Source organism: Polyodon spathula, unplaced genomic scaffold (assembly GCF_017654505.1).
Source record: "Polyodon spathula isolate WHYD16114869_AA unplaced genomic scaffold, ASM1765450v1 scaffolds_659, whole genome shotgun sequence".
In the NCBI taxonomy this organism is placed as follows: Eukaryota; Metazoa; Chordata; class Actinopteri; order Acipenseriformes; family Polyodontidae; genus Polyodon; species Polyodon spathula.
In genome coordinates this window covers 1-23,468 of record NW_024472148.1, presented here as the reverse complement: position 1 = coordinate 23,468, position 23,468 = coordinate 1, and the positions used below count along the sequence as shown (strand labels likewise).

Here is a 23,468-nt window from a genome sequence, read left to right as displayed (position 1 = left end):
TCTGAAGCAGTGTGTAATTACCCCAGGTGTTAATTAAGAGTGATTCATGTGATATTGATGTGGTGCGCACCCAGCTATAACAGAGCCTCAAGATGTTATTTATATGACTGTAATACAGTGTGGTGCTTTGGTTAGTGTCAAGAGCTGTAGTTCGGTGTGCTGTTGTGGTAAGCAGGTTTTTAAGCGGGCTGACAGTCATGCGTCTGTAACTTATCATACTCAAGGGGGTGTAGACTAACTGGAGAACAAGAGCAGAGCTGTGCACAGGATAAAACAGGGAGCGATGCAGTGTACAGACACCAGTGAATGGAATGCATCTCCCATCTTCAAGTGTAATTCATATCTAAATGTAAATATGTTAATCAGATCATATAATAATAATAATAATAATAATAATAATAATAATAATAATAATAATAATAATAATAATAATAAGAGATTCTGCTGCTTTCGGCTTTGAATCTTTATTCAGCGGGTGAGATTCTGTGCTCTTTCAGGCTATTTAAGATTGTGAAAAGCCCCTTTCATTGGTGGATTCTCTAAAAGTATAGCCTCAATCTTACAGGCTTTAGAGTGCAAATATATCCCACAATGGAACTGCACTCAAACCCGCAGAGAGCTGGAGCATGACGCGTTTCTGCATGCAACAGAAAGCAACAAAGTTTCACAAATGCAGAGGAGTTCTGTGGAAAGTTTTAGATTTTAATTTTAAAGTGTGGCATGCCAAACATTCAACCTTTCAGATGTGGCAGTTCTCTGCAGCCATCATCTTCCCCAAGCCTCTGCAGCCATCATCTTCCCCAAGCCTCAGCAGCCATCATCTTCCACAGTCAGAGAGCAGTAACCAGGGATTGTGGGACAATTAGCAATAGTCAGGCAACGCAAGTGTCTTATTATTTTCTTGGTAATGTGACGAAAAGAGTCTTGTTGCTGTTACATATCAATGAAGATCATTTTGAATTACTTTCAGGTCTCAGGGAAGTTACTAGAAATCCCAGACTGTGCATAAACTCGTGTTCCACAAGGATACAATAGTGTTTGAATAGTGGGGAGGCTGACTTCAGATAAAATGATTTAAGAAAAAAGAATCTGAAGCAAAAGCAGATGGAGTTCTTTAACTTCCCCAGGGTGAGATTCAGCAGAGCATTTCATATATTTAAATGGGATGCATCTCAAAGGCAATCAAAACGCTACTGTTTTCTTCAGGGGAGCACCGTTGCGTGTAATGCAAAAACAACTTTCTGCAATATGCAAATGGCGACCCTCATTAGAAATGATTATTTGCGATACCCGAGGGGGCTGATTGCAGTTTCCATCAAGGGAAATGAGCTGTGCGTTTGAAAATGTATTTTAAAAAAAATTAAAGAGTTTGTGTGGTACAGAAAAAAACCAAAAAACTGTTAAATCCCAAAAAAAGGATTGCTAGGATCAATTAAACAATTTTTAATAAGAAACAGCAAAGTTTCACAAATGCCGAGGAGTTCTGTGGAAAGTTTTAGGATTTTATTTTCCAGTGTAGCATAACTGATACATTGGGGTTAACAGCGTTACTACAGAAGTGTGAGAGATCGGCACCAGGACAAGCAGAGTTCTTCAGGAGCAGAAAATAAGTCCATTTTTAAAATAGCATTTAATCAAAACAATACTAAAACTAACACTAAAACATTTGTTTTCTCCTTTCTCTCTTTATTCTTCTCTCCACTCTTTCTCTCTTCTCTCCTCCCTCTTCACTCTTCCCTCTTCTCTTGTCACTCGTCACTGCTCAGTAACCAGTACTTCCTCTCAGCCTTGAGAAACAGGCACTACCAACTTTTATAGTGAAACCCTCCTATTCACATGACCAGGAGGTCCCAACCAGAATAACAGGGTTTGTAGAACAAATATATTTAAAGTATTTTTCCATTTGTAGTCCGTACTCTCTTTTCAGGAAGTGGTAAATGATAAATATTCAGATAATTAAAACAGTGACTGTAACTAAAACACAACACAACTTAATTTACAACAGTGTCTCTCATCCTGGTTTCAAGTGTTGGCTATGGTTAAATATATATTTCACTTGCTCTCTGAGATGTTGGCTCGTGGGCTAGGTCTTGAGAAGCTTCTTTTTTAAATGCTAAAGCAGTACTATGTTTTCTGGAGGCGGTGTGATCCAGTGTTTAAAGAAAAGGTCCTGTAACCAGGAGGTCCCGGTTCAAATCCTGGCTCACTCACAATATTATATAACAATATATGGATATGATTTATTCTTGTAGCATTCTCCCAGATTCCCAAGCTCAATACAGATCTGGGAGTCATATTTGTTGAGCTTTTCAATAGTAAAAAAAAAAAAACTTCACTTCTTACTGTCAGGCAGTAATTATAAAAAATCGCTTTCGCCAAGAGTTAGCAAAAAGCCCAGAGCTTCCGTACCACTTTGGTCATCAAAGCTGCTTTCTACATTATTCTGAAACCAGAAAATGTGTTTATTTGCTTGTTTGTTTGTTTTGTTGATTTTTCTTTCTCGCTCGTTTCAGACAGCCCGACTGCCCCCGTCAATGTCACGATCAAACATCTGAAGGCGAACTCTGCCGAGGTGACATGGGACACCCTGGATGCGGACATTGTCATCGGCTTCGCAATCTCACAACAGGTTAGTGTGAGCAGTGCCTTCCCGTTGAAAGCCAGTGGGAACTAGATTCTCAACACTCTTTGCACCTCTCCTGCTGTTAGCAATTAGAGACTGACAGGACAGGGAGCCGGCAGGGACAGTGTTTCCAGCTTTAACAGAATTGGCACTGACTTGTCTTCGGTAATATGGTTCTTGATGTCTCATTGTGAGCATGTGTGTTCTGCAAGGAACGTATAACAATGGACTGGAGTTTTGGCTACAGTATGTTCAAGGAAATTGATTGGTTATTGTGTTGTTTATTAAACATTAGAGCTGTATGATGAGGCTGCTCTTTTGCTTGTTTGTTTAGGTGCAGTATAGTCCACATATTAACTGTTGCATGAAGCAAGCAGAGCCTAGCAGAGCTGTACTGTACACACACACACAGGAACTGTCGGTACCCATATTTGCTCTTCTCAGACATCCGATAAGAAGTGGAAATGTTGATAAGATTTTTGTCCCCTGTCTCTAGAAGAAGGACATGCTGCGCTTCATTCAGGAGGTGAACACCACCACTCGGTCCTGCACTCTGTGGGATCTGGAGCAGGACACTGAGTACCTCGTCCATGTCCAGTCCATCAGTCTGAGCGGGACCAGCCCGGCCAGCGACCCCGTGCTCTTCAGGACGCTGAAGGAAGCAGAGAAGCAGCAATCCAAAAGCAAAGGTACAGAGCATGCAGGGCAGTGTACTGAGAGGTGTCAAAGCAATCCTGCTTATTTTATTAGGCTGTTCTTTTATTAACTCGATGGGGGAAACAAGCCGCGTGAATGAAATGTGTAGCAGTGGCTTTGCATTTTACATTTAAACTTTGTGCAGAACCTGTTTGGTCTGTTTGGTCATTGGGCATAGCAACTGAGCCCACACCAGTTTTTACGATCTGGTAATAGACCAAGATAAAGCTCCATTGGTGAATCGAAGGGGTTTAACGAGATGAGCAATCCTTGCATGCTAGCAACTTCATGCTCTTTCAAGGTTTCTGCAGTTTTAGCCATCGGTTTGCTTGATCTGCCCGCTGCTCTCAAAGGTGATGTCAGATAAACTTCTAGCTAACGTCATGACAGCTTTCTGAACATTATTATTGGTATCACACTGGTCACAAGGTCAGCATCCGAAGGAATGCCAGTTCTGAATGCTAGAACTGCATTAGTATTTAAATTTGCTGGTTATTTTAAACAGAGGTACTGCAATCCAGTGATCAATGCATGCAGCCCTATTGTGATAGGTTCCCTTTCCAGCTGCTTCCCTGGAAAATGTTCTTGTAATCCCATAGAAGAATTGTTTTTCAAACCAAATCACCCAAGGCTTTGTATTCATTAAACCACTTCCAAAACCAAAAGAGATCATATTGAGAGATGTTCTTTTTACAAACTAGGACACTTTGTCACTATTATATATATATATATATATATATATATATATATATATATTATATATATATATATTATATCGGAATATATATATATATATATATATATATATTATTATATATATTATATTATATATCAATTAACTAGAATACAGTGTGTTTTAAATAATCCTGGTGCTATAATTGCCTCCTGGATCCCCCTCACTCCCCCATATGCAACACCATGAAAGAAAATGTTTTTTACAAAGGATTTCCAGCATGAAACTACACAGTGAGATATTGAGGTTGTTAAAGTAGGTCATGTGTGCAAAACACATGTATAATTAAATATACATCAATGAACATCAACAGCCATTTCATTTGAGTAATTTATAAGGTGGTACTGTGTGTGTTTTTTTTGTGTGTTTTTTTTTTTTTTTTGCAGTTTGATGAATACACTAGCCAAAACATTGAATTCATAAGGCTTAACATAACCTCTAAGATTGGAGGTCTTTGTACACATACTAGTGTGCATAAATGTATATGATTTCAAAGAAGTTGCTAGATATTCATAAAGGAAGAACGGTCTAGCGTAACAACAACATAATGAAATTAGTTATAATCTGGTAGGAGTAGACATGCTATAATAAATAGAGACGTGCTCGTTACTTTAATGAAATTACAGGATGTAAATATTTCATTTATTGCTGGGTTGTTGTCAAAAGACAGAGAATTAAGCTTAAGGAATTAAATCAGAGCCTGTTATTGTAACCAAATGGATAATTAGCACACAGGAGAGAATCTGGATAATGTATGGGCTTGGAGAATATGTGACCTCTCACAGTTGCGGATGAAGAACACACTGCTTTTCAAACGAGGCAGCTTGAATATTCCTCTCTGTAATGTGTTATTCTTACATGCAATTTAATTTTAGTTACTGTAATAAATGACAGAGGAGGTGTATGTGCCCTCTAAAAGAAAAACGTTACTGAATCCATCCCTTAACCAAGCAGACAAATGTTTCAACTAGATGCTTTGGTCATGTCAGGGCTGGATTGTCGAAGCTATTTACTGCAAATCATTATTATCACAAGGGAAATAAAATCAATTGCAATTCTAAAACGAATACGAAACGACGTCATGCTACTTACAAGCCACTGAATGTAATGTCTGGGATGTTAATTATTTATTTGGTCAGTTTATCAGGGTTTTTTTTCACAATCTGAAAAACAAATTGTGCTAATGACATTTTGGAGTAAATAGCCTTGAGAATCTAGCCCAAAAAGGTGTTGTCTACTTGACTCTAAATGTCCACTGCAAAAGAAAAAAAAAAAAAAAAAAAAACGGCCAGTACAATTTTTAGACTAATAAGAAAGGTCCCTAAATTAAAAGTATACGTCAGTAAAGTGTTTCCGTTAAAGTAAAGTAAAGTAAAGTAAAGTTTCCGTTCGTAGAGTTTCTCCACTGCTCTTCGGGGTATCAAGCAAAGGGCAACGATACCTGACACAGTAATAATACAAATGAGGCAATGCTAACCCCCTGATCCCTTGAAGGGTTCCAGGGATTGAAATCACTGGCAAACCCTGCAGAGGGCTGGTTTTGAATTCATTCCGGGCTGTATTGTAATCCAGGATTAAGCCGTTTTTCTGGAGTTCACTCCAAAGCTACATCCTGAGACTCGACAATTTTAATCTGTTTTTTTTTTATATATCTCAGTGCTTTCCACTGAGCACAAGGGGTCCATAACAGCAGCTCACATCACAACGAATCATCTTGCAAGGCTGTCTCTATTCCCTCTTACACACACACACACACACACAGGCTTGGCAATGCAAGATACATGTTTCAGGGTTTGCTCTATGTATCAGCTGTTGAGAAAATGTCTCTATTAACACTTATTACAGAACTGCTAAATGCCTAGTGTCCATCGCCAACATTAATTCATCTTGTTATCACCCGAGCTGAACAAATAAAGCTCTGATTACATTGTGATTCAACATAAATTTCAGTGGGGTACAGTTACTGTTTTGCTACAGGCCATATATAATATCACCATTGGTGAAAGTGCTTTACTAGTACAGTACTTCAATTACACAAATACACGCACTCCACTCTGTTAGCTTATCACTTCATTATTTGTAAACTGGAAGACTGTGCTGCCCCCGCTTTATGTTCAGTATTGTTCAGAAACACACCTGCTTATGGGTTAATGGACCTCTATTGCTGTTACCATAATGTACAGCTGAATTCAAAATGGTATTCAGGCAGAGTGCGTTATGAAGTTGCAACCATTGCTTGAATGTGTTTCCAAACCGGTTGTGGTAAATGCCGGCTGAGTTGAGTTTTGCCAGATTCAATAGAGGTGTGGCTCCGTTATGAGTTCATGCCGTGTTCATTCTTGAGCTTTCTCGGGATGGAATTCTCACAGGTCTCTCTTCAGCAGCCTTTGTTTCTGCGTAACATCTGGCTTTGAAGCCAGGCTTGAAATGTTAATATGAAGGAGCTTCTCCTGGGCAAATGCACAGGAGAGAGAGAGGCTGGGGCCAGAGGTTCGACATACAGTGGGGTTAGAGATTTGGACATTAAGTACAGTGTAACTATGCATAACAACACTGGGATGATGTGTAAGTGCACGTGTATTTACGAAGTAACTACTATGCAAATACACAGCACCAATAAACTGGTAAAACATTACCAAGCGTGCAAAATTTAATAAAACCCTATTGATTCTTGTCTTTAATTTATTTCTTCCATAAACCACATTTACATGCAACCTGTTCTCTGCAGTTTATTTAGCAGCACATCATTTTTAAAAAGCCTTGTTAATTTACCCTTTCTTGCATGATGTGTCTGCAATGAAATTCCCAAGTATAAGCACACGCTGGCTTCTTTAGATGATGGAGAATTTGTCACGTTACATTAGCCAGGGCTTCATATGATATCATTTTCCAATTCTAATTATAGACATTCCTCTCTTACTGTGTAATTGATGGCAGTTGCAGACTTCCCAGTCTTTAATTGAGGTGGTAATTGACTTGGTTTTGAGGATTTTAAAGGGAAACAATGACAAGAAAGAGTAGTTAATATACAAATTAACCTCTATAGTGTAGTAACATCACTCATATTACTGACTTCATATAACTACACAGAGCACAAATGGCAAAGTGTTATGGAACAGTGCATTCACAAGCAGAGCACCAGACATTATCATATACATTGTTTATTAATACTGTTTTTAAAGTGCCGTCTGGTTGCCTATTCGACTCTGTAGTCGTTCTACCCCTGTTCTGATCGCTGTGTTCTGGAAATCATTTGATAGTACTGGGCACTCACTGGGTATATTGATCATTAAACCAGCAAAGGGTGTTATCAATAAAGAAGCAAGGTCAAAACACCTGCAGCCACACCCCCTAAACAATGAGTGTTCACCTGGCTTCAGAAATACGCTTGTGAAAGACGCCAATGGCGATCACTTGCTGTCAACGTGATTTAGGGAAGAGGCGTCTCGCTCCTGGGTTCGCGGGGCCAGCTGTCCAGCAGCACTGCATTGCTGGTGTTTTTTTTTTTATTCCACAGATGAGGTGACGATGCTGGAGGTTGGAAACAGCACGCAGCTGCGAGCGGGAGAAATGATTATCATCGTGGTGGTATTAATCATGTGGGCAGGTGGGTGTCTTTTCGTACTGTGTTTCACGCTTCTTTTGCAGTCTGTTTAATAAAAGCTGAACAATAAACTGAAGTGGGAATTCTGTTACAAAAAACACTGAAATTATACCTGTGAATTATAAGAAAATGATTCAAATCTCTTGTAGATACACAATAAGGGTTTATTATAAACAGTCATCAATACGTGATAAATAGATATGTAAAAGAAACAGTATTAGACAGTTAATAAAAATATAATAGGGTATTGCAACGTAGTTTAAAAGAAATGATGCAACTAAGGTATCTGTAATAAACTAAAACATTATAAGAACAAGCATAACCCTAGTACTGTGTTATTACAATGTTATAATAAAATGTTGCTTGTTAATAATCATAAAACCCATTATACATTTTTTTTATTATTATCAATTGATCCTTAAACTAAAGTATGGCCACTGTTTTAATATAATTCTCTAGTCACATACATAGCATGCTATTCTCAACTCATTGGGGTCTATTTAATTGATCTAAACATTGGGGTCTCTAAACACCAACACCCTTTATAACACAGAGTGAAACACCCTCTCTGGCATTTACATGTTTTTACATGCAGAAGCAAACTGCCAGATCCTTGATTTGAATGACCTTGGTACACAAATGCAAATTATCTCTGTGGTGTTTACATTTACTACTGTTTTAATCAATTGATCAGACGCTAGTGTCTAAAGAGAATAAACCAGAGTAGAATCCAGTTGTTTAAATTGCTTTATACTTTACAAGCAGCGACACATACCCTTTTATTTTAGGAGCTGATACAAATCTTCAAATAGCCAAGAACGAGAGACAGTATATATATTTAAAAAAAAATTGAATTTCTGTTCAACCGGGCGGGTTCAAGACTTTAAAGAAAACTGATGTGTTTGAATTGTCTTGGGCAGGTGTGATTGTCCTGTTCTGCAGGCAATATGACATCATCAAAGACAATGAACCAAACAACAACAAGGATAAAGCCAAGAACTCGGAGTCCGAGTGCAGCACGCCAGAGCATCCGACTGGAGGGTTGCTGAGGAGCAAGGTATAGGCCCCTCGCACGCTTCAGGGCAGGTGAATCTTCCATTTATTCGACATGTCTAAAAACCACACCTTGGAAATCCACAGTATTTGGAAACCCATTTATTTAGTGCTCTATCACTTGTATTATTTAGATAAGGACTCTTTTAAACCTCAACCAGCTTTGTGAAAACAAGACCTTTGAAAATCTTTTTTTTTTTTTGGCTAAATCTTCCAGCCATCGCCATCTGATTATTTCTTCCGATATGAAGTTTGCTATAAAACGCGTCTGATTTCTACAAATAAAATGACGGTTTGACTTTGAAAAGCATGTAGCATTTATGGTCCATCTGAAGACAGAAATTAAATACAAAGTCAGACCAAGAATTGACTTCTGAGTGATCTAAAGCTTGATAAAAAAAGTCTGAGGCATATTATAAAAACTTACCTGTCCAACTTCTCAATTCACATTTATCCAGCTGCTTCTAAATGGGCTGGATAAATATAATTGAATACCAGCACTAGCAAAAAAAAACTGGAGAATGACTTGATTGTAATGTTGACATATTCAATCCTCTCTCGTTCCTGCAAATACACACAGCCGATATGATCTATTCATTACCTTTGCAGCAAGCTGCCTGTACCTGCTGTAATGAATTGCTGTCATTAAGGAAGGAGAGCTCAATATTTGGAGTGTGCAATTGTTCTGTTGAACAACTACAAGTCCCATGGGCCAGTGAATAAAATGTACTGGAAAGTCATGATGAGTTATTGAAATGCAATAATTGCCAAGACTCGAGTTTCTTTTTGAAAGCCTCTTACAAGTTTACAGACTAAATGCACATTTGTCCCATTATTTCAGATTTTCAAATGCTAGACTAAACCCACAACAGTGTACTGGAGGATATGTTAGCTGGGAAGTTAGCTGCATATTCTGCTGAAAAGCTCTCAGAGCTTCACCAAATGAGTCCCAATAGGGTTACACTCTAGGACCCACTTGTCTGCTAGACTGTAGGAATATAGATTTTTCCTACAGGGTTGAATGTACCTATGATTCCAGACAGACAGGCATTCTGATCTAGGGCATTTATTCTGGATATGCAATAAGGCCCATTCTAGCTGACAGAAATCTGTTTTGCGCATATATGCATACAATTTATGAATGAAGGGATCCTTAACTGCATTTTTTTTATGTCAGCTTCTGATAAATGAAAAAGATTTGCAGATGGCACTTCAATCAGGCTTTTGAAGTTACTGTACTAATGCCTCCTCTGATCACAATCTAGTTATATTAACAATGCCTACTACGTCATTTGCTTGGTAATTCAGCTTGTAGAGAATAATAGATGACAAGGTGTCTGGTGTAAAGAGGGTATGAATGCGAATTCCAAGGAGCATATTTTCAGCATGGATTTTATGAAAATGTATACAGTGATAGGGCTTCAGTATGTTTAAATGCTAACCTGTACAATTATATCTTAAAAAATATATTTTAATGTTAACCACATACTGGTGTTGCCGTGGCACTCAAATCACAAAATTAATGCAAAGTATGTTATGGCCTTAATTAGCAAAATTGCACAAGGCTAAATAACTAAAACTTCCACAGGCAATATTTCATTTCTAGCTGTCACTTGTAGCAGTATTCCCATCCTATACACCAATATCCTTTAAGTGTTAGATCGGTTTGACATACAGTGCACCTGCCCTCAGACCCTAGGCGTAACATGGCAAAGGCTGGGCGTGAACCAGCGACCCCGCGCACCACAAGCGAGCATCTTAACAACAATGCAAAATAGTCGGGCTTGTCTGCATTGCATGCAACAGCGGTGCATCACTCAACGCTGCACATTGCATAGCCAGAATGCCATGCTTGAACTGTGCATATCAAGTTCTTTGTACGGTAGACTTATACATCTAACTTGTTTTGCTTTTCCCTTTCCAGTTCCCTTAAAACAACAAGCCATCCATGAAACATCATCAAAGCCTGACTGCTCTCCTTGTCTACAAGAAGGAGTTTGCCCAGCAGGCACAGCCTGGTACAAAATGCTTTGAGGCAGCAGCAGCAGAGACAGAGAAGCTTCGCCCTGGGAATTGCCCTGTCTGGAAGTTTACAAGAGAAGGAAGCAGCAGGAAGGTGGAGCGGGTGGAGCAGAGACGTCTACGTTGGCGTGACCCCTTAACAGTTTTAATTAAGTCATGCTTTAATCAAGAGGAAAACAAAAGCCTACATGAGCATACTCACATACAGTACACCTCATAGTGTGTGGAAGAAGAACTGCCAATATTCATCGTTAGTGTTGCTACTCAAAACACTGTGCTTGATTATTTATTGTCTAATTCTAACTGTACCATGATTGCTAAGCTCCGGACAAGCAAGGAATTCTGAGAAGACCAATTAACAAGTCTGCTTCTGATTGGTTCTGATGCTTGCGGCGAGAACATTTTCAGGACGCCTAGTTCACCTACAGCAATCGCTTGGGCTTGCTTTTTATGTCCTACAGGACTCTCCAGATTCATACTTTTACACATTTTGTTATAAGCATTACTAATCAGTGTTTTTGTGGTTATTTATTTATTTATTTATTTTATTGCATTTCAAAAGAAATCTTTCAAGTATTTGTCAGTAAGTTTTTTGTTTTTATTTTTATCTGTAAAAAAAAAAAAAAACTCTCCAGCACTTAAGAGTTAATTCTCTTGAAAAGCACACACATTGACAGTATTTACAGAGTATTATCCTTAAACTTCATTACTATTATTATTATTATTATTATTATTATTATTATTATTATTATTATTTTAAAAAAGATGCCTGATGGTTTGATGAAAATCTTGATTTTAAAAATCTTGGATAATCATTTGCGATCTCTCGTCATTGTTTTTGAACAGTGTTTAGCTAATATATCACAACAAGGTGCCTTGATTTTTAAGGCATCTAGGTTCTACTCTTTTGTCTTTAATGATCTAAACAGGTTGAGATTCGTGCTTCTGGTAACATGAGGAAATCTGCTTTATTTGGCCTTGGCACACTTGACTCCAGTGTCTGCTGGCCGCTGTTTTCTTTGAGGTCTCCTCTGGGGAAACCTGTACGTTTGATTTCACTTCTAAGGCTGAATAAAAAACCCTTGCTGTTCTACATGTCTGCAATAAGTAATAATTTCCACAGGAATTCTGAGAATAGGTTTTACCCAGCATACAATAACCCTCAGGCCAATGACCTAAAGCATGGACTACAGAAAACGGTTTAAAAAAAAAAAATGCACAGGATTTAGCTGCATAATCCTCCTTTCAATTTTTCACGACACTTGTTTTTGATTATTATTTCTCCTAAGGCCTTGAACCTCTGTTTTCATTATCTTACAGTCCTACTCTGCTGTGCTGACATTCTTTGGTCGTGATGGTGGTGCGTTCTGACTCCCCCTCTCCCTGTGAGATGGAATGATCCAACACGCCTTCTAAATAGTTATATAGAACAGGGGTGGCCAAAGCCAGCCCTTCCAGTCCTGGCTTTTGTTCCAACCCTGTTCTAAATTGTTTAATTAAACCAATTAACCCTCCACCCAGAACCTGAAGAAGTTCTTTATCTCATTTAATCTGTTAAGCCTGGTGGGGAATGGCTCTCCAGGACCATGATTGGACAACTCTGATATAAAGGAAAAGGTGGAAGGGTGCAGACAGAATTCATTCTGTGAAGACCCCTTTGCTATCGGAGCAGCGCTGGCTCGTTCTCAAGTGTTCGCTGACAAGCAGGGCAGAGGTTGGAAGTGACTGAATGGACAAAACATCACCTGCTCCCAATCAGGTGGGCAGCACCAAAAACACCGGCCATCCACACAACGTCAGCTGTTACTTTCCATCTGTGACACATGCATGGGCCTGTACAAACATGACCACTACAGCAGAGATCGGTGTTTAAGAAGGAAACACAAATGGCAAACTTGCCTAGTTTTTTTTTTTTGGTCAACTGCAGTATAAAACTAATACCTTTATGTATGCTGTAATGCAGTACCATGGTACCCTCTCTGAACTTCTCAGTCCATTGGGTTACCATTGTGGAAAGGCTGATGTCTACCAATAGTTCTGCTAGGCTTTCCTCATGGTACACCAGGGGCTAGTTTCACAAAGCAGATCTAGGTAGCAGTCTGCTAAACCCAATTCACTCCCATAAAGAAAATTAAAAAATGACAGAAAATATTTGTCATACAGGCTTGCTGAGTGCATTTCTCCGAAACGTTATCATTCTCTCCTAATTAGACAGCTTGCTGCAGTAGCTAGCAGCCTAGCAGTGCACTATGAAACTGGCCCTAGCTATTCCAATGGTACTGGAAGCTGGGTAAAGCCAGCTGCATGATGTTATTTACAGGGTCTATACAGTAGCCATTCATTACAGACTTTCTTTTTTCAGGACTATGTCAGAGTGAGAGATCCCACATCACCAGGTCCAGATGGCTGTTTAATATGACTGCACCCTGCTACTAGTTTTGGAATGACTTGTGACCTTGTTGGAAGCTGATCAGTGGCACTGCACTGGCATTAAGCCTCCAGCTCATGGTAACTGTTAAGGGAATTCTTCTCTGCTGTTAGTGGGGTTTGATTCATTTTTATAATCACTGACAATTGGCCAAGCTAATGGTTGTGTTCTAGTTTAGAGGCTAGAACACAACCCCCCCCCCAGCACAAAGCAATTACAAGAAAACAAAACTGTTCACGTCAAGGCACAAGGTCCTGATTTCAGAAAAAAATATACAAGAACATTTGTGCATTTTCTTTGGGAGGAAACGATATGTGCAGCTTGCCTTGTCACTTGTATTTCCTCTGCTTTCATTCCTACTGTACCAGAATGTTTTCAGTAATTTACAGTTTTCTTCTGCTTCTGTGTTTTGCGAGTGCAGGCCTTTGCCTCATCAAGCTTTGTGCGTAACACTGTGCACCAAGTGGCAGCTCATATTAACAGACTGTTTAAAAAAGGCTCTTTACAGTGGAGAGATAAAAAAAGAGGCAGAAACGGAAGCAAGTTTGAGCCAGGCAAGCTAGGGGGATGCTGGCGAGCTAACTACCCCTTCAGACACCCGCTCAAGCTCACCAGGCCAGTAGGGGGCACTGTCCGTTTCCGATCCATCCAGTGACTATCTGGGTTAGTGTGCAGATCAATCGCCACGGGGATCTAAACCAACACATTTCTATCAACAAATGCTTTTTCCCCCCATTTACCATCATAAAATAATGTAATTTTCACGCTTATTCAAATGTATGAATGATTTTCCTGCTGCAGTTTTATGACAGGCAGTTAGGAAGGCCTGGCAGGAGCGAGGACTTGCTTCAGATACATTGCGTGAATCAAGTTTTGGAGAAACTGCTACTGAAACTGGTCAAATGAATAGCAATAAGTATAATGGATACACTTCCGAAGCACAATTAGACTGTACTGTACGCATTGATTTATCACTTTCTAATGGATACCAAAACGTGTATCTGCTAGAATCAGTACTGTAAAGCCATAAAAAAAAGCATATTGAAGCAATGCTGAAAACTGTATAGACCGACTGGCCTGTGCTGCATGTATGTCTGTAACAGAAGCCAAATTACCTTGACATTTATGGATGTTTGTATAAAAATATCAAAACGTATGCAATTACTGTAAATTGAATATATATATATATATATATATATATATATATATATATATATATATATATATACAGGAATATGTACAGCACACATGTCAGTAAGGTATTTTCTAATCACTATTTGGTGTTTAGTATTACTTGTACTTGTTAGTTCAATCAGGGCAGCTCCTCGCTTCCAAGACAACACAAAGCATATAAATCCTTATCATGGTCAAAAGAACGTGCATTTACCGCTCCACTGTGCTTCTATTGCGTAGCAGCTTGACCCATTCCAGGTTTCTCTGAGATCTCGGGAACACCACAGCTAGCGAAAGGATTCCACAGTTAAATTGCCTGCGCGGTCCCGCACTGGCCCTGGATATGAGGTCAGGTGTTGCAACTCCAGTTGAGAAAGATGGTGGTTTGGGTTGGAGGTAAGGCAGTTTTTCTTTTGTTGCAATCTCCAATCAACCTTTTTCTTTTCTTTTTGACATCCTCAGTATCTTTAATTCTTGCTCCCAGAAAACACATTGGCCAGACCTTAAAATGCAAAGTGAAAATAACGAAAGCAAGCATATTGACATGTTAACCTGTTATGACAGCAGGTGTTGTATGAAGAAGCATGGATAATATAAAGGAATGCATTATGTAAAGTGAGCTGTTCATATTGCTCTGTATGTAATGTATAATACCAGCTGCTTTACAAAGAGGGCTAGCATGGTTCAGCTAATATGCACCAATGAGATTACACACTTTCTATTAAAGACTGTATATAAACCTGATAATGTATTAAATGTAAATTTAATAAAGTTATTTAATGTTTTCAAATCAAGGTGTTTCTTTTTTTTAATTTTTTTATAACATTTCAAAACAATAATATGCAGGTCATACAGTTTACACAATTGATGCACCTTCACGTTAACGTCAGAGGTTTTAAAAAAAAAGAAAATCATTAAATAAGTGATAATCCAATGATTTTAACATCATTAGGATTAGCGACATCATCGTGGTGCCCCATTCATTGTGCTGAAGATATCGCTGCATTGTTATTTCTATTAAAATTTGGGAAAGTCAGCTACTGAAACAGCACGAGCAACAAATCTGGGCCTTAGAATTGAATCTTGGTTTGTCTCTACCCTTAAACATCACTACAGCTCCATGTTTAAGTTAGTGTTTCTTTTTGTTTGTTTCTTAGGGATGCATAGTTCTGTTGCCTCAGTATTGGTTAATCATTTCAGTAACTCCATCCTATAGCTCTCTCTAACGTGAACCTAAGATTAGTGAGGCTGTGAATTCAAACAGACGCCAGTCTATTTATTCATTTATTACCACAAAAGTAATTTGCTGCTGCTTATTGATTTGTTAATGCAAAACCAAAATCAAGAACTGCTGGAATTTAAAAAAAAAAAAAAAACCTCGAGTCATTCACATATTGAATTCAACTGACTAATAAAACACCTTATAAAAATAAAATACATTTTTAAAATAATCATTATAATGTTGAACATTTTGGTTTGGATGGAGATGTTAGATTCAAGCAGCTATGTGTTTTTATTTGAACACAAGTGATTGAATCTATAAAACAACAGATTCATTGTTCCTCCCTTGTTTTCACATTGTCATCGATTCAGAAAACAAAATGTATGCAACAAGCATGTCTCTAGCTATTTAAAGAATCCCTCATTTAAGAGGCTTGTATGTTTTATCCGGGATAAACCTTAAGATCTTTTACTGCACACGTGTTTAAGCGTTTACAAAGCTTTCCATTTCCCACCAATGGATCTGATTTCTACAGAGATGCTTTAACAGCATGTTTGATTTAGTGGGAAGTGCATTTAAGAGTAACTGAACTCGTCTCTGTGTGCTGCTGCATCCCAAGCTCTTGCCAGCGTAGATTTCAGGAGTTTCGTAATATTATAAAGTCACTCAGCTAAAGCCCCTGTGCTGAAAGTCATTAAGTATGACGCGCATCATTTCCTCTGGCACATACCTAGTCTTTGATGGTGTAAGAATCTATTTTTAATTCTTATTATTAAGCCAGTGGGGGTGAACACCCAGTTAACATCCTGAAGACCCAACAGCTTGCCTAAAAACACGTTTTACATGAGGTAGTCCAACCCAGTATAACCAGTACTGGATCACTGCCAGAACTTGTCACATGCAGTACACAGTTTTGTGCAAGAAACAAGAACCTAATTACGTAAATAAAGTAGAAGTTGCTTGAGTATTAAGTTTATACACCAGTTCGCTCTGGCCCTTGATAAATACTACAAAAAAAATACAAAAAATAAAGAAACAACTTGTTGCATGGTTAATCTTGTTTATATATATATATATATATATATACACACACACACACACACACACACACACACACACACACTATTACTTTAAAATGACTCAGCACAAGTTCAGTAAATGCAATACCTTCAGCTGGACCCTCCCTCCCCCAAGCATGCTTGCCATTTTCTCTTCCATCTCCTCCTGACACTGAACTGCAGCAGGTATTTCAGTTCAGAATACTGCAGAGCAGTTCTGTTCCACATGTGCATGAGGAATAAACACAAACCCTGCGTGGAGGGGGCTGCTATTTTGTTGTGCAGAACTGTTTTGAAATGTTCTCTTAGCAGTTAATTAGCATGCTTAAGTTTAATCACACCTTTGTGCTTTTTCGAAATGTGTACGTCACCCGACTCTGGAAAAACAAATCAGGCAGTCCTCCCACACATGCACACACTACAGCTTTCTCCCACTCACTCTCTCAACAGAGAGGGTTTTAAAAGTAGCCAGCTGTGAAGGTCACTGCACTGCCAGCAGATACTTGCTCTTGGCAGAATGTGCAGTTCAGCAGCTGGGAGTTTCTCATTTTTCTGCTTTCAGCACACGGAATTAACCCTTACAGTACCATAAAGAACCAAATCCGTATTTCAAGGTGAGGAAACTAAAACGCAGATTCTCAAACAGCTCACCCAAACGGCTAATTGAGGACGAAGATATCCAAATCAAAGCAACGTCACAGGCAATGCTTTGCAGCTCTAGGATATTTATTACATGCTAGTGCTTTATGAATATCATGAGAATGGACACCAACCAACTTGCAGGTAAAAGTACATTTGCATAAAAAAAAAAAAAAAAAAAAAAAATCACAAGATGGTTTGAAAGAAAATAAATTATTCCTCAAAAAACAAAAGTTTTTTCAAGAGTTTTTATTTGTGGTTTTTACTTAGCAGCTTAAAAAAACAAAAAACACACTATTTTAAAAGTGTACATTTCTGTAATTATGCGACTCTTATTTTATAAATTTAAACACAATTGAAAAACAAAAACTGGGACAATTTGGTCCACAATAAAAACTAAAATAAAAAAAGTGCTTCAATTTATGAATAAACAAGTTGAATAACTCTGCAGATTCATTTACATGGGACGATACAATAGGAATAAAGAAAGATCGAAAAGTCATCTGAACTTTTGAAGGTCATGAATCTTGTAATCAAATGTATCACTCAGGGTCTTTAACATCATTTAAATGGCAAGCGTGTTAGTAATCGCATGGACTTCATAACATGTATTTATTTTCAAACTTGCAATATCATTAACAAGAGAATAAATGCAAGTCCTTATGCATAGCTTCTCAACTTCAAACTTGAATGAATTAATTATCTTCAAAAAATCAGGGAGGGAGAACGTCCTCAGTTACTACCATATTGAAATAACTGAACAATTTAAAACGTTAGCTCATGCAGTACATTTCCTTACTGAATAGCTGACTTTCAAAGTACTGCACGTGCAGGTTTGCAAACTTATCACATCCCTTAACTAAAGGTTCCTTACCCAACGTCACTGGCATTATACTTGCATGATACAGTAGTAGTCATTTTGCATTAATAATGGTGGATCCTTCTCTATAGTCAGGAATGAAGAACTGCGATTTTCATATATCTGACATCAAAAATAAAATCATACAAAACTTTACATTTAAATTTAAATTACATTAAAAAAAAAAAAAGTAAATAAAACAATCCATACATGAAAAAAACCACACAGCTGATTCAAAGTGCCGTTGTTTGAGGAACTTGGCTACGTTGAAACTTGTCTGGAATGGAAGCAAACCGCCGAAAGTATTTCCTGTTCTTGCTTTGCCAGTCCTGGAGACTGATTTTATTAGCTAGCCTGTCAGTGCCACTGGAGTAGTTTCTGCAGAGAAAGGATGCAGCAAAAGATAAATAGTACACATTCTGGGCACACATGATTTGGTTAGTTTGTAGATAGACGAAAAGGGACAAGCCCACCACCAGAGAATAGGTTGAATTTTATTTGAGAAAAAAAATAAAATAAAAAAAAAAAAAAAAAAAGTTGTTGAGAAATCTGTGTGGAGTACATACAAAATTAAGCTTGCTTAGAAATGACAAAGCATAAGAAAAAAAGTTTAGCAACTGATTAAACAAAGTGCTGCTTGAATCCGATATTACTTACCTTGCCGTAAGATCCGAGGGATGCTGCCACTGCCTGCGAGTTATTCTACCCTCCTGCTGAGCCACTGTGTTCATCAAGCTTAGCAACTCATTCATCACACCTGAGAAGAAAAAAACAGTTAAAAATGGCTATACACATATAAAAAAGCATGATGGCTCATCACCCCAGAAAGATATTTAAACCAAATGTTTTCAGTTGAGAATATCCCTAATCAAGGCGGGATATAAAAAATAAATAAACAGAAAAGCATCCATTAGTCATGTCAGACACACGTCTTGGAAATAGACGGGCTGCTCAAGCAAAAAATAAATACATTTATAACTACTCCATAAAAAGCTCTTCAGCAAGGACAGTGGTTGTTTTGTTAAAGTTATACTTCATATTGCAAGGGTTGCATCATCAGAGTACATGTGCAATGATGGAAAGAAGGTGCAGCATACAGGTGTAAAGCACACTTCACAATAAAAGGGTTGACAATTCAAACTGCATGCATTTGCCATGGTTAAACTGGCTTTTCGACTTAAACCTTCAACCCTAAACTATAACTAGACATGGATAAAGATGTCCTTACAGAATAATTCATTAAGAGGTTATCCACAAAACACCTTGACTCAACAGAACCCCCAAACAAAATCCTACCCACCTTTTAAACTTGAGGAACACTGGGACGTATGCATTACCATTACCCTAACATACAATTAAAACGACTGGCACAAATAAACTGACACTCCCGACTGCAAGAGCTTTTGCACTCTGCAACCGTGTTCCCTTTACCTCGCCCACTGAACATTACACTATGTACAACCCACAGAGGAGGTGGGACACCTCAGTATCTACAAGATGGCATGCTCTACTACCTTGAAAGAGAACAATCTCTTCTGTCGAGCTAAGTGAACTTAATCATTAAAAACATACGTTTTTTTTGTGCACGTTTATTATCCGTCTTTCTGCTTTGCTAATCTGTACACCACTGTATGAAACCCAAGCTCTGCCAATTTCCTTGATATCAGCAATACAACTGGCTTGTACAAAAACAAAATCTCTAATACGAATCGCTCTAGGGTTTAACGTGGATCAGCATGTCCTTGAGAAACACACACCCCTAGAAATGCAAGCACAGCAGGGCCGTATTCTCACCTTGGTTCTGTTCATCATGATCTGTAATGTGGCCCGATACACACTGCAAGTACATTTCCTTCTGCCGTTCCAGCTCTGTGTCTTTAAACATTACCTCCCTGCATTGAAAGAGGGCACAAAAACCATCAGAAACTGCTCTTCCAGGCTATCGCTGCATAACGTACCTGCACGAAATGAAACAACGCAGTACTGCATGTGCAAATGCTGTCACCTACTGGGTTAATGAGGGAAAAATATGCTGTTCATTTTAACAGACAAGAGCAATCTTCAGAAATGCATGGCAACTAACCAGATACTGGGGTCTATTTTAAAGATCTAAACAGTGGCAGGTCGAAAGGCCTCTAACACTGTATTAATCCTGCTGGTGCCCCTTATTTACTGAATTAGGCCAATACATTCTTCAAAGGCAGTGGTACCAAGATCTTTAGACTGTTAGTAGTATACCCTGCTACACTGGTGATGTTCAGTGTTCTATGTATCTATGCATTTGTACTTTGTTCTGTGTGTCCTAATACCTTTTGTTCCGGTGTGCAGGGCTATTTCTTCAAACACAACCTCATCCATGATCGGCTGAGAACTGATCAACAAGTACTTTGAATACTGATATGCAATATAAATGACACTAATACGGATCCAAGCTCACCTCTACGCCTCACCCAATGAGGTAGAGTAAGTAATCCTGGAATGCACAAGTATATTTGTAGTGTTTTTTGAGAATTACATACTGAAACAAATGGTGCAGTCCATTAGACTGATCTGCCTGGAATCACTGTGTAAAATGGGGGAAGCATACCTTTCTTTTCTAAAAAATGGATCAATGATGCCCACTGTTTCTTCTTTTTTCCCAGCCTTTTCAGCATAAGCTTTTCTTTTTTCTGGAACCACAACCACTGTTCTTACCTGACAAATCGAAAGGCATAAGTAAGAAATGGAACAAAGCATTCTACCTCAGCAGAATGCGTGTTAGATGAATGGTAACTAGAAAGGGGTCATTTTGACAGGTGGGGCTTGCGTTACATATATAATCTGAACAGTAGTGTTGTTACAACATTGATAAAAGGCAAACGCCACCAGCATTTCCTTCCTTATTATATTCCGTGATCGCTACGCCCAAAGAAAATAATTATATTGGCAATAACTATGGAGTCTCATCACTAAACTTGTTGCAATACCTCCAGGTATGATGTAATAAACTCGTTTTTTGTTTATTGAAACTTAAAATGATTACCTTTGAGGTAGTGGCAGAAGTTTAAAAACACATGACTCCCCGCTTTAAAATGCAAGCCATCACTTCTGTGACATTTCATTTTCCGTTAATGTTTTGGCAGCCTGTCATGTTGAACAGTTTAGGATCAAACGTGCTTGCCTTCGCTATGTGCAGGATTTCACACAACACAAGCAATTATTTGCTTTTGTTTTTAAAAAGCAAGGGCAGTTTAGACGAATGCAGAAAAACAAAAAACAAAAAAAAGAACTTAGGCAAGCTATTACAAAATTTGGTGTCAAACAAAATGTTAGAGATTTTAATGGCACAGATTAGTACCATTAAATTTTATGTTACATTAGGCTGGCAGTCCGAAATTTAACCATGTAACCATGGTCTTTGATATCAGGTGGTAATGCATTTACACGTACCTAAACACACAAAACACTTTCTCTAATAAACTAGAAAGTCACAAAGTAAGGATGTGGATCTAATGTGGGACTAGTTGTCCAATTTCTGATCATAAATCTCAGATGTAAGAAGATAACTGCAGAGTAATTTGAAAAGGTCTTAATGGAGCACTTACAAACTATGAATAACTCAAGTGCCTAAAAATGTGTTTAAAAAAATAAATAAATAAAAAATTAGCCTTTACTATATTATAGAGCCACTCCTGTCCCACAAACTATGCTAAACAGTTTTACCTTGACATCAAGTTGAGTGATGTTAAGCAAATCATCATCAGTGACAACTTCAGATTCCTTCAGTGTTAAACTTGTACGAACTGAAGATTCAGTCCCACTGGATGCATGATCATAGGGACTATCTAAAGCTTCCTGTAATTTCAAAAGCTCATATACAGAAGACTTGTGCACTGGCAAACCATCATTGAATGCATGGTCGTCATCAGCTGAACTAATATCTTTCGTCTCCAATACATTCATACAAACAGAAGATTGGTGTTCAGGAGCGCAGATGTATAGCGCATTATCATCATCAGTGTTATCTTCTGTCTCCAATAATATTACATTTTTACATACCGAAGCTTCATTCTCAAAAGTGTTCACAGACGGTGCACTTTGTATATTAATTTGGATTTCGCCACCATGCCTGACACCAGCTGAAACACATGCTTTTTCAAAATCCATTTTCACATTTCCCAGCTTTATAGGGCTTGAAGAGGTAGTGAGGTGCAGGGAGGCAAGTGGATCATTCTTAAGATCATTGCTGATATTTCCAATGTATTGCTCCATTTCTTCGTGGAAGGATTTTGAAAAATAGCCTCTGTCAGGACATTGCTTTGAGCCATCGATCTGCTGTGCCTCTTCCTTGATACAGCTATATGATTCTAGGTCTTCACCACCTACTTTACCACTACTCCCCTCTTCATAAAAACCGTAACAGCTTTCAATGAATTCTTCAACCCCTTGGTAGGGGCTGTGACACTCAATCGGGCTCAGGCACAGAAGTTCGTCAATATCAAAGTCAAATTCTGGTTCTTTAGACTCAATCTGGTGTTGTTGATCAGAAGGGTTCTTATCAGACTGTACTGAAACAGGACAGTAACTTTTCTTTGCCCGAGCATCGCAGCTAGAACTGGGCTCCAACTCCTCACCTTGGGTGGAGACAAGCCTTTTCAGAAGACCAGCACCTGGATCTAAAACACATATCAAGCTGCTGCTCTTGCTTCCTACACACTTCAATTTTTTATCACGTGATCTTTTCCTTTTTTGCAAATTTTCATCACATGATTTTTTCCTTTTTTGCAGTGCAGAGCCAGATGGAGATTTAAAGGTGCGATCCACGGGCAACGAATGACAGGGGTCGAGGACCCCTGTGAAACCAGGAGAGCAAGCAGGGTGTTCATCTGGGGTGCTAAAAAAGGGGGATAAAATAAAATGTTTCTTTAAAGGAGTTTTAAAAGACTCCTCCAGAAAGGAATCGTCAAGCTGTCTTTTGCTGCTGGGCAGCGGGATATTAACGATTTCGATTTTTATATTAGAAAATGGGTCTCGCAGATCAGAATTAATAAGCTTGCCACCTGAGCTTTCACAAAATACTGTTCGGGAAAACCTAAAGTCTTTCTCTGGAATGCTTCCAGAGTCACAGTTCAAATTAAATGTCTCAATTTGTCTGGTTTTACATTCAAGGGTCTGGCTTTCAGTCTGGTTCTCATATTCCATCCTCTTCTGTTTCTAACTGTGAGGTTACAAACTTCTGCCCTGTAAAACACAAATATTATTAGTAACAGTACCTATCCTCCCATAAAGGAAGTCATTTTAATTTCAGTCAGTGCCCACGCAGGTGCGTCAAAACCACACAAGCTGTTCAAGATAGTTTTCAATGTATGAACTCGCATT

At 38.4% G+C, this 23,468-nt stretch overlaps 2 protein-coding genes across 3 annotated transcripts; one reads left to right on the top strand and one right to left on the bottom strand.

Moving 5' to 3' along the window:
• Positions 1-1,749: 1,749 nt before the first annotated feature.
• Positions 1,750-11,822, top strand: LOC121308340 (fibronectin type III domain-containing protein 5-like). Its single transcript, XM_041240679.1, has 6 exons — positions 1,750-1,867; positions 2,514-2,629; positions 3,120-3,312; positions 7,570-7,659; positions 8,577-8,742; positions 10,634-11,822. Exons 3-5 carry the CDS (start codon positions 3,129-3,131, stop codon positions 8,717-8,719), a joined length of 417 nt encoding a protein of 138 aa, XP_041096613.1. The 5' UTR covers positions 1,750-1,867; positions 2,514-2,629; positions 3,120-3,128; the 3' UTR covers positions 8,720-8,742; positions 10,634-11,822.
• Positions 11,823-17,533: 5,711 nt separating this feature from the next.
• Positions 17,534-21,035, bottom strand: LOC121308341 (S100P-binding protein-like). Of its 2 annotated transcripts, XM_041240680.1 has the most exons (4): positions 20,698-21,035; positions 19,905-20,002; positions 18,768-18,867; positions 17,534-18,488 (listed from the first exon to the last, which is right to left on the bottom strand). In XM_041240680.1, the coding sequence occupies exons 1-4, from the start codon at positions 20,844-20,846 to the stop codon at positions 18,344-18,346; spliced, it is 492 nt and encodes a 163-aa protein (XP_041096614.1). In that variant the 5' UTR covers positions 20,847-21,035; the 3' UTR covers positions 17,534-18,343. The 2 variants fall into 2 exon arrangements, with proteins under 2 accessions (XP_041096614.1, XP_041096615.1); XM_041240681.1 differs by lacking the exons at positions 19,905-20,002; positions 20,698-21,035 and adding an exon at positions 19,411-19,504.
• Positions 21,036-23,468: the final 2,433 nt, after the last annotated feature.

Bases quoted from the DNA above. Each gene is read 5' to 3' on its own strand.
- LOC121308340 (XM_041240679.1), top strand. From the start codon at position 3,129: ATGCTGCGCTTCATTCAGGAGGTGAACACCACCACTCGGTCCTGCACT. The intron at 3,313-7,569 runs GTACAGAGCATG...TTTATTCCACAG, and splicing joins GCAGCAATCCAAAAGCAAAG to ATGAGGTGACGATGCTGGAG. The intron at 7,660-8,576 runs GTGGGTGTCTTT...TGTCTTGGGCAG, and splicing joins GGTATTAATCATGTGGGCAG to GTGTGATTGTCCTGTTCTGC.
- LOC121308341 (XM_041240680.1), bottom strand. From the start codon at position 20,846: ATGCTTTGTTCCATTTCTTACTTATGCCTTTCGATTTGTCAGGTAAGA. The intron at 20,003-20,697 runs GTATGCTTCCCC...CTTTCAATGCAG, and splicing joins CCATTTTTTAGAAAAGAAAG to GGAGGTAATGTTTAAAGACA. The intron at 18,489-18,767 runs GTAAGTAATATC...CTTTCTCTGCAG, and splicing joins CCCTCGGATCTTACGGCAAG to AAACTACTCCAGTGGCACTG.